Source organism: Danio rerio, chromosome 2 (genome assembly GCF_049306965.1).
Source record: "Danio rerio strain Tuebingen ecotype United States chromosome 2, GRCz12tu, whole genome shotgun sequence".
In the NCBI taxonomy this organism is placed as follows: Eukaryota; Metazoa; Chordata; class Actinopteri; order Cypriniformes; family Danionidae; genus Danio; species Danio rerio.
Genome location: NC_133177.1, coordinates 34,525,088 through 34,539,602, shown reverse-complemented (window position 1 = coordinate 34,539,602; position 14,515 = coordinate 34,525,088). Strand labels below are relative to the sequence as shown.

The following is a 14,515-nucleotide window of genomic DNA, read 5'->3' as shown; positions in this document are numbered from 1 at the left end:
TAAAATTTGCTGCAAAATTTAGTGCGCTTGTCATTTTTACAGTATTACTGGCAATTATTACAGTATCACTGGCAAAATTTTAACAATTACAACTGTGCTGTGGTTTTACAGTGCATTTGAAAAATTTAAAAAGTATTACTGGCTACTGAAATTGCCAGTTATACTGTAAAATTTACAGCAAATATTTACACTGTACTAAAATGTCAACAAAAGTTACTTGACTAAACTATAGTGTTAAGTTTACTAGACTATATAGTTTATCAGACAATCATAACAGTACCATATTAATGGCCTTATCCATAAACATGATGGGGTGAATATTAAAGCTTGCACAAACATATCCATAATTATATACTTCCATAACAGCTGTTTTTGTGTATTTATTATGTTATGTTATTAAGAAGCAAGTTCCCAGAGCAAATGTACATATTCATCTAAATGTTGGCACAGATGGGATGTTTATGAACAGAACATTTTTGCAAGCATGAGCAATAAGTTACCAGCTGCAATTCACTTATATTGTTGCTAATGAGAAGAGTTTCTTTATTTCATACCTAGTTTCTTAAAAAAAAACATTCATTGTCCAAAGAAGCTTAAGATGACTGAAATGTTGAACGTACCGTCTCAATAAGCAGATCGAAGTTTCCAACAGATGCTCCTAACATGTAGTACCAGAATTCAACACAGACATCAGAGCTCTGAATTTCCATCGAGGCTGAAATGACAGCTGATTCACTGGATTCATGCTCTCCTGACAGATTCACTATTAGATAAAAACCTGCAAGAGTGAAGATGTGTAACAAAACATTAGAATTTCCCACTACCTCTGCTTCCTATACAGCCAAATAGCAAGTCTTACCCCTGTCATTTTTAACAGTGTGGTCATATAATGGCCCTAGCCAAGGATTTTTCACATGTCCACTCATTTGATGGGTCCAGTCGAATTCATCTTCTGTCTCCTGGACCCAGTCACACAATCCTGCAAGCAGACATCTGGAATATTTAGCAGAGAGCTCTTAATACTGTGCATCCATGTAGTGATCACTGAAGTCTTACCCTCCTGAAAGTCGCAGTCCATTGAGGATGCAGGTGGAGCGGTGGGCTCGGTTGTGGGTGCAGGTGTTGTTGGGGTCAGATCAGAGCAGTGTGTATTCCTCCTGATATAGATGTCATCCAGAGCAATGGTTCCTATATCTAAATATTGACTCGCAGCTTCAAACACAATCTGATGGAGAAACAATGGAATTCAAACTAATAGTTTACCCAAAACGATCATTTGCTGTAGTTACTGACCATCAGCCTCTTCGAGATTTTCGTGACTTTTGGAGGACATTAAAAAAGGTTTTTAGTTGACACTAAGTTTCTTGATTCAAAACGTGAAAATCAACATTTACCTGCACGTTGAGAATAAAAACATATAACGTGGCAAAACAAAACAAATATGTGTGGCTCTCGACATACAGGAACATTACTTTAATACACAGTTTACTTTTGATCCTGCAACTCACAGGTGTCAAATCCAGTTGCTAGAGGGCCAGGTTTAGTTCCCACCCTGCTTCAACACACTTATCTGTAGGTTTCAAAGGCTGTTTTTAAATTCCAAGAATGCAGAGAACGGACTTGCGATCTTGTGAAGAGTGTTCTTGCCAGATCACCTCGAAAGAACTCGAAGAGGAGTTCTCACGGAAGAACTCAAGAGGCCGAAGAACACAGAATACGTCCTGTGAGAAATGAGATGCTGTGTTCTTCCTGATGGTCACGTGTCTTTCACACATTTTTAACAGAAAATTTTTGAAACATTGCAGCATTCATACAACAATTTATAGTTTTTCCCTTTTCAATATATACATAACATGGACAAAAATCTTACAAATATACTTTGCACAATGCAAAAAATAAAGATTTTAATAAAAATTTTTGCAAATAAACACCTGTGGGGAGTCAACGGATCGTTCCAGAACCGAACAAGCCACAGACCATGTTATCCTTAAAAGATTGGTTGGTGCCTAAATGTCTGAGCTTTGATTTCATTTTCAAAGCAATCCACAGGCACCCAGCAAAAGGCAATCCACAGGACGACTATCCAGTCAACATCACAGTTGCGTGTTAATTAACTTTACACCTTAAAACAATAAGAGGCTCTACAATCAAAAACCCACCAAACCGGTTTTTGAGAAGTACCTTTTGGTTCGCGTGTCCTTTGGCGTCTGCAAGGAATACACATTCTCAGGCAGACACAGAAGCGATCAGAAACGCTTCCAAAGTTTAATGGACATACAGTAAAACTGTGTTTATTTGAGTAATGTATGTTTGCTTTATGTTTCTGTAGGTTTTTGTGTGTACATGTTCCATGTGTTTAACAAAACTGTTATAGATAGTTCTTGAGTAATAGCCCTCAGTGACAAATGAAATCTACAGAATGTTTATGACTGTAATGGAAATTCATTTTAGATAAACATGTGTAGTGGAAACTTACAGCAGAAACAGCGGAGCACCTGATGCACGTACAGAATGGGCCTTATTAGGATTTGACCTTGCAAGCAGTACAAACTAGATAGAACAGTGAACATACTTTGCTTCAGTGTCTCATTCTGTAGAAACTGTCGTCAGAATGGGCATTATTAGGGTTTGACCTTGTAAGCAGTAAAAATCAGATAAAAGGGTGAACACACTTGACTTCAGTGTCTCACTCTGCAGAAACTGTTGTTGCTGTATGACTGTGACCTTCTTTGCAAAGAATAAAACTTTAAAAAGACATTCTGAGTAAGACTTTGTTTCTTGACCACAGAGAGCGCCTCTTTAAAGAAAATTGCCACTACAATTTGGTGTCAGAATAGTGGGATGTCTTGGAGGAACTTTTCCGGACCCTGCGGACGGTGACTGATCATCCTGGGACTTCGTGTCACAGCCCTGCCCCGCTCGATTGAGGGTTGAGGGGCCGACCGCAGGGCTCGGAGGGGAACCCCACTGACATCTGGGAAAAAGAACTCAAGTGGCATCTGAACTCTCTGGTAAGAGACAAATTCTTTGTTTGTTACTAAAAGAAAATTGAACAGTTTTGGGTATTTGATTAGGCAATTAAAAGGGTTTTTCACTGTAATTTGGGCCATCACCATGCTGGTAGATCTGTCTCTGTGGGATAGCAGCGTGATTAATGCAAGTGAGATCTGACATCAGGTGGGGATCGAGACCTTTTTACAAGTGAGATCTGGCGTTTAGCTGAGATCAAGACCTTACACAAGTGAGATCTGGCGCCTGACTAAGATCAAGACCTTTTTAACACGTTTGGCTAGCTAACTGCGATTTACTCCCGGGAGGGGGTTGAAATCAGGGGGCTGTGCGATTTACTTCCAAAAAGAGGTTGAAATCTAGGGCTGTGCGATTTACTTCCGGAAGGAGGTTGAAATCAGGGGCCAAGCGATTTACTTCTAAAAGGGGGTTGAAATTGGGGGCCACAAAATTAGAGCTGGAAAGCTTAACTTTTCGATTTTAGGTGAAAAATCGAAATCTGTTGGAGACGTCCGACAGATTAATAGGTACCGAAAAAGTCCAGGGGAAAGATTGTTGCCAGCATGGGGAAGTCTCAAAGCAAAATAAAAAAATATGATACACCGGTGTTTTGGAATATGGGAAATTTATACGGAATAAGAAAAAAAAAGAAAAAAGCATGCAAGAGATAGGAAAACAATAAGGTATCACAAGTTTCTAAGGGAAAAGGAATGTTGAGTGTTACTAGGTTAAACATAATGAAAAAGCAGATGAGAAGGCAGAAGGAAAGGCAGGTTGTCTTTGGGAAAGGCATGTGCGTGTCGTGTGGAGACACTGTTGATTGTTGGCTCAGGGAGGCAGATAAGAGGCAAAGAGGAAAATGCTGCAGAGGCAGCTGGCATGTAGGGAAAAGAATGAAGGAGATAAAGTGAAAGAAAAATGTGAATGTGTGAATGAAAGATTAATTAGCACCACTAATCCTTTCTATACATCTGTTTCCATACATGTACCGCCGTACCATCACTATCCCGTGGCTGAGCTGCGAGCCCTGAGAACTGACCCAAACCTTAACTGCTACTGTCCCAGAAGACCTCCGACCGCACCAACGAAATTCCCACCTCAAGCGAGTGGAGGACATCTGTTTGAACTGGAGAAATGGACATTTAACGAACATTCTGCTGTGTGCTCAACATGCTGAAGACAAGCTGACAGTGAAGCAAGAGCAAGACAAGAAGAAAGCAGAAAGGGAGCTGTGCATGGCTCTGGTACAAGTGGCCAACCAAAGATCCAACCAACACCTGACATCCAAGTTCAAAGGTGACAAAGGTGTCAAGGGGGAGAAAGATACTAGATGGAGAAACTGGAATGTGACGTATGGCGATGAAACCTGCAGAGCCTGTCGTGCACGTGATGTGAACCGGTACCAAATGTCTGCGCTTGCAACCGAAATGGACTTTTGGTTAAGGATTGACCCGAAAGGCGCTAACCAACAACGAGGAGCTGATGTGCCGAGAGGGAAGAGCAGAATGGAGAGGGTCTGGGCAAACAGCCAACAGCTACAGTAAAGGGAAGTGAACATATTTTTACTAACATGTTTAAATGCAGACACATTTTTATACACACATATTCACATACACTGACAAACTGGCTCTCTGCAATGAAGGAAAAGCTTCCATTTCCCACTGTAAATTTGGCATTGTTTTTAATAGTGAAGCCTTTTTTTTTATGCAAAATATTCTATGTTGATTGAGAATACATTGGTTGAGTTTCTAGCTGATAGTGGAGCTAGCATATCTTGCATACGACCATGTGACCTGCAGTGTGAAATACCTTTAACAAACAAATTTCACAAGTCTCTGTCTGGATCTGGTCATACAGTGGTTGAGCGATTTACAGCTCCGCTGACCTGTGAGACAGAGGGGGGTAAAATTTTCAGACATGCATTTGTTTGTTCACCAAAATGCCCTGTTCCTATCCTCGGAAGGAACATTTTGTGTAAACTAAACTTGATTTTAACAGCAGATTCCACTGGTGTGAGAGTGATTGAAGGAGAGGAATTTTGTTGTTTACAAATTGAATCACAAGCACCGAAGTGGGCTTATGAATGGCTGGTTGAAAACAATGAGTGGGCTAATTCAATTTGCAAATTGGCTGAAGAACGTGTAAAACCTTTTGACAGGGATATATTGTCTCCTGGTGAACTGCATTGTACGTCACATGTCGTAACTGATAGAGATGCAGAGTTTGAAAAGGCTTGGTTTGAGGCAAATGTGAATGAAACTTTGATTTTAGAGAAAATGTACTGGAAGGATAGTCTGTGTGCAGTTTCAGTGTCTCTGTCAGAAAAGCAGCGTTCAATCTATCTCATGTCAGCACAGGCTGTGCCTCACATATCAGTTTGCAAGGGTAAACATCAGTCTTGGGCTGATTTAGGCCCGTTTGTGAAGCAGTGTCTTGAAGTCAAAGATTATATCAGCAGAGAGGGAGGGGTAGAATGGAGCGCGCTCTCGCAGGCCTTTAGGGTGGACAGTGAAACTGAAACAGCTGTTTCAAGAACTGTGACTGCGATTGACAAACTTTGCGTAAAGAATTCTTGCATGGTTGACTTTAACGCTGCAGACATACACCCAGCTTTAGCAGAAATACCAAGTGAATTGTGGGCTAAAAGCAAATATGATGTTGGTTTAATCAAAGGTTGTGATCCAGTGACAATCATTGCAAAATCTGATTACAGACCATGCCAACAACAATATCCTTTGAAAAGGGAAGCCATTGAGGGCATTACCCCAGTATTTGAGTCTTTACTGGAACAGGGCGTTATTGTACCATGCAACAATTCTGAGGTTCGCACCCCTATTTTTCCTGTTAAAAAGATAAGGGATAATGGGATGCCTACTGAATGGCGTTTCGTAGAGGATTTACAAGCAGTAAATGCAGCTGTCAAACAAAGGGCTCCATTAGTTCCAAATCCGTACACGATTTTGTCACAAATTCCTGAAAAATCACAATTCTATTCAGTGGTTGATTTGGCTCATGCATTTTTCAGTCTGTCAGTGGACAAAGACAGCCAGTTTTGGTTTGCATTTAATTTCAATGGCAAAGGCAACACCTTTACACGTCTGTGTCAGGTGTATGTTTTACTTTATACAACGAAGCGTTGTTAAGAAGTTTGGAACCTCTGATCCTGACAGCTGGAACTGCTTTGTTACAGTATGTTGATGACCTGTTGATATGTGCTGAGAATGAAGAGACGTGTGTGAAAGACACTGTGACTGTCCTTAGGCATTTGGCTAAGGAGGGCCACAAGGTCAGTTTGACAAAATTGCAGTTTGTTAAACAAAAGGTAACATTTTTGGGGCACGTCATTACACCACACAGCAAATCTCTGTCTGAAAAAAGGGTGAGTGGTATAAAAAATGTACCAAAACCACTAACGAAAAAAAAACAAATGTTGTCTTTTTTAGGTATGTGCTCATATTGTCGCACATTTATTCCAAATAATGCAATTTTGGAACAACCCCTGAGAGCCCTAACATTAGGGAAGGGGATGAAATCCACTGATAAACTAGAGGGGTCGACAGAGGCAGAGCAGGCATTTGTAAACATGAAATTACAAATGGCTGAAGCCCCTGCATTAGGTTTACCTTACCAACAAAACCATTTGTTCAGATGGTAGATGAGAGAAATGGGTTTATGACGTCATTGCTCCTACAGGACCATGGAGGTAGACTGTTAAACAATGTACTGGTTTGAATGCAGCTACTATTCTTCCTACTGAGGAAGATGGGGAAGAGCATTGTTGTTTAACAGCACTTGAACAGGTGTGTACACCACCACCTGACCTTTCTGACGAACCACTTGAAAATTGTGACAATGTCCTCTTTGTGGATGGGTCAGCATTTTAAGATCCACAAACAGGCCAGAATAAAGTTGGTTACGCTGTAACAACTGAATTTGATGTGGTGGCCTCTGGGAAATTACCAGGGCACTATTCGGCACAGGCCGCAGAGCTCTTGGCATTGACAGAAGCATGTAAATTGATGGCAGAAAAGGCGGCTACAATTTACACTGACTCAAGATATGCATTTGGGGTAGCTCATGATTTTGGGGCTCTGTAGAAACACAGAAAATTACTAAAATCTGATGGTCGACCAATACTCAATGCTCCTTTAGTGGCAGCGCTGCTGGATGCGATTTTACTACCTGACAAACTGGCCATTTGTAAATGCGCAGCGCACTCTAATAATAAAGATTCTGTTTCTGTAGGTAACTCCAGGGCAGATGGAGCGGCGTCCCAAGACAAGGACAACTCTGAATGTTCTTTGCTATCTGTTGGTGATAACAATGACGTGTGTTCTTCTTTGCAGGACATGCAGACCTTTGCGACGGGGCTGGAGAAGAACAAGTGGAGACAGTCTGGCTGTGTGATGAAAGATAATGTGTGGAAGAGTGCTGAGGGCAGGGCGTGTTTACCAAAACATTTTTTCCAACATTACGCAAAATTACTTCACGGTAAAGATCATGTGTCAAAAACAGCAATGGTTGCGCAAATGAACGAACTGTGGTTCACAAAGGGGTTCACTGCATTTGCGGACAATTTCTGTAGACGATGTGTAATTTGCAACACACATAATGTGGCCAGAGCGATAAAGGTTCCACTATCATCTCATCCACCTCCAACAGGGCCTTTTGAATATTTGATGATGGATTTCATTGAATTGTCCCCATGCAATGGGAAAAGGTACTGTTTGGTGATGGTTGACATGTGGTCAAAATGGGTTGAAGTTTTTCCAACCTCAAAACAAGATTCGGCTGCGGTAGCAAAAGCGTTACTGACTGAAATTGTGCCGAGATGGGGAATACCACGAAAAAGAAGTTCAGATAATGGTACACATTTTGTTAATGAAGCAATCAAACAAGTGGGCCAATATTCGGAAATTGATTTGAGAACACATTGCAGTTACCATCCAGGTTCAGGTGGAGCTGTTGAAAGAGAAAATGGCATCCTGAAAAACAAATTGGCAAAATGTTGTGAAGACACAGGGCTTACATGGGTTCAAGCTTTACCCATTGTCCTGATGTACATGAGAATGAGAAAAAGATCAAAAATGAATTTGAGCCCGTTTGAAATTCTCTTTGGTAAACCACCGCGTGTAGGTGTGAATGGGGGAAAACAGCAGCTGCCCTCAACAGATGTGTGTGAGAATGACATGTTGAATTACTGTAAAGAATTGTCTCATGTGTTGTCCGATGTTTGTGTGCAGGTAAAGGCCGCACAGGGGAAGGCTGCTGAGAGACCACTGCACAGTCTGAGGCCTGGCGATTTCGTGGTGATCAGGGACCTAAGGAGAAAGAGCTGGAGAGCGAAACTCTGGTTGCGTCCATTTCAAGTGCTACTGACCACTGAGACAGCGGTGAAGGTCGCAGAGCGGGCGACGTGGGTGCATGCTGGGCACTGCTGGAAAGTTCCATCTCCTGAGAAGGATTCCACGAGGGAGTAGGAGAGAAAGAGGGGCTCTGAAGCTGTCTGAAGAAAACAGCAGGCTGCTATCTGAGTGAAGCAAGGTCACAGCTGGGGAGAAACAACAAGGTCAAGAGGTGTGTGTGGGACAGTAACTTCTGAATACAACACCAAGCAGCAAACAGACGGAGGAGAAAGCGACCAAAAGAGAGGTGAATTAAAGATCTGAAGATGAACGAAAAGATTCGCTGGCATCCATTCCGAGTGCCAGGTATGTGTGGGCTGAAAAAAAACCACGTTGTGGCTGACGTTACTATCATTGACATTGTTACGTCATCTTCCTTGCTCTGGAACTGGCAATGGAGTGTGTGGATTGAGACAAATCACACTGATGTTGCTATTATTATCACTGAATGTTCTGTTGTTTTCATTAATCTGATTCCAGCAAACCATTTCTGACATTGTAGCCCACATGAGAATGGCCGTAAAAGAGCCTAAGAATTTAAACAACTGATGGCTAGATTGGCTGTTGTTTAAGAGGGGAAACTGGATCTACTGGGCCTTTACTGTGGTGTTACCTGTATTGGGGGTGGGTCTAGTGATATTATGTTGTCTGCCATGTATATTCAGATTTGTATCATGGTCAGTGGGCAGACAGATTACATCTACAACATCCCATCTGATGGTAAAGATGGCGGTTAAAAAAGAGGGTATGAATGTTGACATGGGTCATGATTTTGATTATGACTTTGACGATAACAGTAGCTACATGGATTTGGATAAAGAAAAACCGTAAACAAATTGAGAACAAAATTTTAGGTGACGGCTGTTACTTAATTGGGAAAATATTAACGGACCTGACTTTTTGAAATTTGAGATAACTATCTGCTTGCTTATATGTATTTTGGGTCTATTCAAACAAAAACAGCAAACTGCATGAGTTGGTATGTTCTGTAACAAGTTTTAAAAGAGTGATCATTTGCATGAAAATCGAGAGAAGAGTGTAAATGTGATGTATGTTTAAGAGTACAGAAACAACAATGTGTTCCTATGTTTGTGAGTGTTATTGATGAATTGATAATGTAGAGTGTTAGTAATTTTTTAACTGATTGAAGAAATGCTTTCAGAATTTTGTTGTGTGAACAAATCAATAATGTGAAAATAACAGGCAATTTCTGTGATTTGAACCTCTGAGGGGTGACTGAGGGTCTGATTTCGGTCAGGAGCGCAATAACAGTGATTATTCGTTTAGCCCGGCTCCCAGGGAAGAGGGATGTTTTGAAAGGTAACTCTTAATGGGGAAACTATATTAAGAAGAGTGTTTAAACATCTCTAGTGTATTTGATGTGAGCAGAAACCTGTTAAATGATTAACCAGTGTGATTTTAGAAATCAATTGAAAAATGAATTTAATAATGAGTTATCAATGAATGATAAAAAGAGAGGAATTGTAATGGAAATTCATTTTAGATAAACATGTGTAGTGGAAACTTACAGCAGAAACAGCGGAGCACCTGATGCACGTACAGAATGGGCCTTATTAGGATTTGACCTTGCAAGCAGTACAAACTAGATAGAACAGTGAACATACTTTGCTTCAGTGTCTCATTCTGTAGAAACTGTCGTCAGAATGGGCATTATTAGGGTTTGACCTTGTAAGCAGTAAAAATCAGATAAAAGGGTGAACACACTTGACTTCAGTGTCTCACTCTGCAGAAACTGTTGTTGCTGTATGACTGTGACCTTCTTTGCAAAGAATAAAACTTTAAAAAGACATTCCGAGTAAGACTTTGTTTCTTGACCACAGAGAGCGCCTCTTTAAAGAAAATTGCCACTACAATGACATACTTCATGTTTGGTATCGATTGAAAGCTAGGAACATTTCGAATGCATTGGTTTATATAAAGAAACCATACTATGAAAAGTGTCGATGTTATAAGACTTTATTTTAACCACTATGCTATCAAAGCAGCACCCACACCAGGTGTCAACCCGGCCTCCTAGAGGGCAGAATTGGGGTGTGACTCCACCCCGCACCTTATCTGATTGGACAAGTATTGTGTAGACCCAGCCTCTACCAAAGCCTATAAAACTTTGAACAAAGGAATTTCATCGTCGTCTTTTGCCGGTCATCTTTGCCAGTCGTCACCGCCGTCGCTGCCCGGACGTCGCTCTTCTCGTGCTGTGGCCGTTACATCGCCTCGCCGGAAGCCACGTTACATCACGGAGCATACCGCGACCTTCACTTGCTACCAGCTCGACCCCCGATCTGCTTGTGCAACAACGAGCCATCGGATCAACACATCCAAACTCTGAAACTCATCATAACTACAGGAACCCAGGAAGGACTTCGAACGCCGCCTCGTCCAACATCTGTATCCCTAGTAACCGACTAAGGAAACCCCTCTTCACCGACAAGGGAATTCCATCACGTCACTGAAGTTGCTACGCTGACCAATCAGCTTCGCGGGGATTTCCCTTTGGACCAGTCAATGAAACCAATATTCCATCAGAACGCAAGTAGCACAAACAAGGTTTCTATCCATTGCTGACACTGGTGTGAATTATGTTTAAGTAGTAAAGAATAGCAAAATTCTCTGCTTTTATGGTTTCTCTCAGGTTGCAATGCTAAGAACTTAGCAAAGGCTAGAAGTTAAATCCACTCAGTTAAAACTCTCCTCAAACTGCTTGTGCGTGTGTGTATGTATGTGCGTTTGTTTGTTTTACGTAGATTAGTACTTTGTGTTATAGAGTAGCAATAAACTTTTGTTTCGTTTTAAGATCAGTGTTGGTGTGTTGTGTGCTTTATAAGTTAATGCCTCAGCTTCAGATACTGTTACCTTGCTCATTAAATAATTAGATACTGTTTTTATATTGTTATTGTTGGCCACGTAATAATATAATACAGAATTGCTTTACACCTAAACGTTCTATTTGCTGGACAAATACTTAAGTTAAGTGTAAGCTTTAAATAATTCTATGTGAATCATGTTCGAATCTTTGATTCGAATCCCCAAAGTTTAAACATGATTTAAACCAAAGAGCTGATTCTTACACACCCTTAGTGTATTTATGCCTTTATTACTGTAATGTTTAGTTTCTCCGTCTCATTTAGGGGAACGTTAACTCCTGAGATAAATAAGTTATATAGTATATCTGAACTTTAATAATAAATCTATATAAAATGATTATCTCGATATCAAGAACGCAAGAGAAATTTTATGCGTACTTCATTCTTCTGGTCTTGAGGTTTGCAACTGGACCTTAGCAAGATCGCTAAAGAATGCACATTGAGAAACAACCAAACAAAACTGAAGGCCTTAATTAGTTTGATCAGGTGTGTTTATTTAGGGTTAAAGCTAAATTGTGCAGAGTTGTGGCCCTCCAGGAACAGGATTTAACACCTGTGCTGCAACTGACATTATATGTTAAAGTATTACTACTGTATGTTTCCATGCACATTTGGGACATTGATTTGAGTTTGAATTATGTGACAAGGAGCTTAGGATTGTTTGGGATTGTATTCAAGATAACAACGTTATAAATAATGATCAGTTTCAGAAACATTTCAGTTGATAAGGGCACTACTGTATGTATATACAGTTTCTGAAACTGATAAATCATCAGGAGGCATGGACATTTATTCAGTTTTTTGTATATATGAAAATAAGTATTACTTTTAATGTGCTGATATTTAGTGTTTTAGGTCCATGGTTTCAACAAAAAATCTTCTATAATTTTCCCCTGAAGAAAAAAAAAAAGAACTTGCATCAGACAGTGTGATGTTTTATTGTTCATTAATGTCTCACCTGGTGTCGTTCAGATGATGTGTAGTCTACAGTGGCATTGTGCCAAACATTTTGCTGATTGCCAGTTCGATTCCACAGACAGCGTAAAGAGCCAGACTCATTCACATAAACTGCTAGTTTGATCTTATCTGAAACAAAAAATATATATATTAAAATAACTAGCTGTAGAAATAAGCTATTAATAAATGATTCTAGATCAGAGATTTTACACAAAGGTACTTATTGTCAAGTACAATTGTCTATAACATTTCCCTTGTATGATATGACGTGTTTGAAATGTGCACATCTAAATAAATAAGAAATTTCATTTCATTTTTGTTTTATGTTAACCAACATTTGACTAACAAATTATTCACTTGTGCTGTTTATGCAACATACTATTGATGTAAAATCCCCTTCAGTTCTTCTATGAAGATACTCACCAAAGCTATACATATACATGTGGTACCAGAACTCCAAACATCCATGAGATTCAGGCTCCATCATCTCACTCTCGAGATGAGCAAATGTTTTTCCACCCAAATTTTTGTCAAAGGCCATGTAGTGCCCTGAATAAAAGAAAACAATTGGATGCCATTTTCCAAAAGGATTGTTCAAATCTTAAGGATTGAAGGGCAAGAGAATAAGTTCAACACAACACCTGGCCTCAACATTTGTAGAGTAGCATGATGTGTGGAAAAAGAATTAGTACAGAGTTTACTCCAATGTTGTGATTGAATTGAAAACAAGTTCAATGGTAGTGGTTTAAAGCAAATTTAAGGCATCTACTATCTTTATTTTTGTCACAATCATTGATGGTGTTTTTAAAAAATATATTTTTGTTGCGCTTGGTAACTTTATTATATCAAGTTTCCTGGTTATTTTATAAAACACTAATCTATTAGCACGGTATAGCCATAACTAAAATTAAATGATGAAGAATACTTTTCAAAATGGCTGGTTCATATTGGCAAAAGTGAGAAATTCTTGAGCTGAATGCATAATATATATTCTTACTGTGAATTGTGTCTTTGTTTTGTAGCATACTAGCTTAGTGATAACATAGTGCTAATAAAATCATTTTGATTTCATTGCATTATGTGCTGATATTTACCTAAGGCAGTGTTGGTGGTGTGGTCGACCTCAGGAGCATGTGAACTAGCACTTGTTCCAGAGCTCCAGCTCCAGTCATCACTGGAGTCATTGACACGAGTATTTACCCATCCACACATGTCCATCTCAAAATCACAATACCCTGAAGACAATACAACACACCACTTTATTGAGATGGCATGTCATTTGTTTTGAATGATTTAACTGCTTTATGAGGACAACGCAGGTTAATAAATTACTTCATTGCTTCAAGTTCAGCACTGATGAAATAATAATAATAATAATGATGTGATTATGAATGTCAAGGACTTACCTTGAGGTGGGCAAGGGTCATTTAGGATTGTTAGGTCATCAATGGCAATATCATGTTCTCGCTCATTTCCAACCACTGCTTCAAATATGATCTGTTATCCAAGCAGAAAACCAGAAGCTTAGTAGAATCTAAAAAGTTACGGTGCACAATTGATTTACATATTTTTCTGGTTAGCTTAAGAAAAGAATCAATGCCAGTAGATGACATAACAACACTATGAGCAAAATTGATCTTTCTCCATCAACAGACATTAGTAATGTCTGCACCAATATAATGTTTTGGCCATTTATTTTCCAGGGTTACATGCAGGTAAATGCAACTGAAATTGAGATGAGCAGATGGCTTATACATGTTGTTCTCTACGAATAATGTAACATTTTACTTGAAGGGAGTATTCATAAAACTGTCATGACACCTTTATAATCATAACACATGTCATGCATATTTATGGGTATTTATGTCATTGCATTGCATTCACTCAGTTGTCATTTTAAACGCAAAAGTGACATGTCTTTGTTCTGACAACTTGACATTACTAAGGGAATAAAACCTGTCAGTGTGTTTGTCAAGACAACATAACTTGTCATAAATCTGTCATGAGGTCATTTTATATGTCATGAATGTTTTTCTGATATTTTTTCAGTGGAACAAACTGAATTTGTCATTGAAATCTCTCAAAAAAAAAGTGTAAATTCTCATGTTATAACAGTGTCGTTAATAGTTAACAAATTAATTTTAGTACCAATTTAATTTTTACCACTGTAGTAGAGGTCAAGAAACATTAATGAAGCTGCTATAAAATTCATGACACCGTTATAATGGCTTCATGACAATCATGTTTATGGCAGATTTA

At 39.4% G+C, this 14,515-nt stretch overlaps 1 protein-coding gene and 2 long non-coding RNA genes across 8 annotated transcripts in view; 2 read left to right on the top strand and 1 right to left on the bottom strand.

The window, feature by feature from the left end:
- Nucleotides 1–14,515, bottom strand: part of si:ch211-106h4.4 — a 92,817-nt gene that overhangs the window by 34,320 nt on the left and 43,982 nt on the right. For all 6 annotated transcript variants that reach the window (XM_073926981.1, XM_073926972.1, XM_073926969.1 and 3 more), the window contains 7 exons: nt 13,663–13,753; nt 13,351–13,491; nt 12,680–12,805; nt 12,258–12,385; nt 1,057–1,225; nt 860–979; nt 621–778 (listed from right to left, as the gene is read on the bottom strand). In XM_073926981.1, the coding sequence (XP_073783082.1) occupies nt 621–778; nt 860–979; nt 1,057–1,225; nt 12,258–12,385; nt 12,680–12,805; nt 13,351–13,491; nt 13,663–13,753 (933 nt within the window). The remainder of the gene's footprint in view (nt 1–620; nt 779–859; nt 980–1,056; nt 1,226–12,257; nt 12,386–12,679; nt 12,806–13,350; nt 13,492–13,662; nt 13,754–14,515) is intronic.
- Nucleotides 1–14,515, top strand: part of LOC141378368 (uncharacterized) — a 54,716-nt gene that overhangs the window by 37,917 nt on the left and 2,284 nt on the right. The window lies entirely within an intron of this gene.
- Nucleotides 2,825–10,224, top strand: LOC110438058 (uncharacterized). The gene is made up of 2 exons (XR_012392651.1): nt 2,825–3,011; nt 8,253–10,224. It is a non-coding gene; the product is annotated as an uncharacterized lncRNA (long non-coding RNA).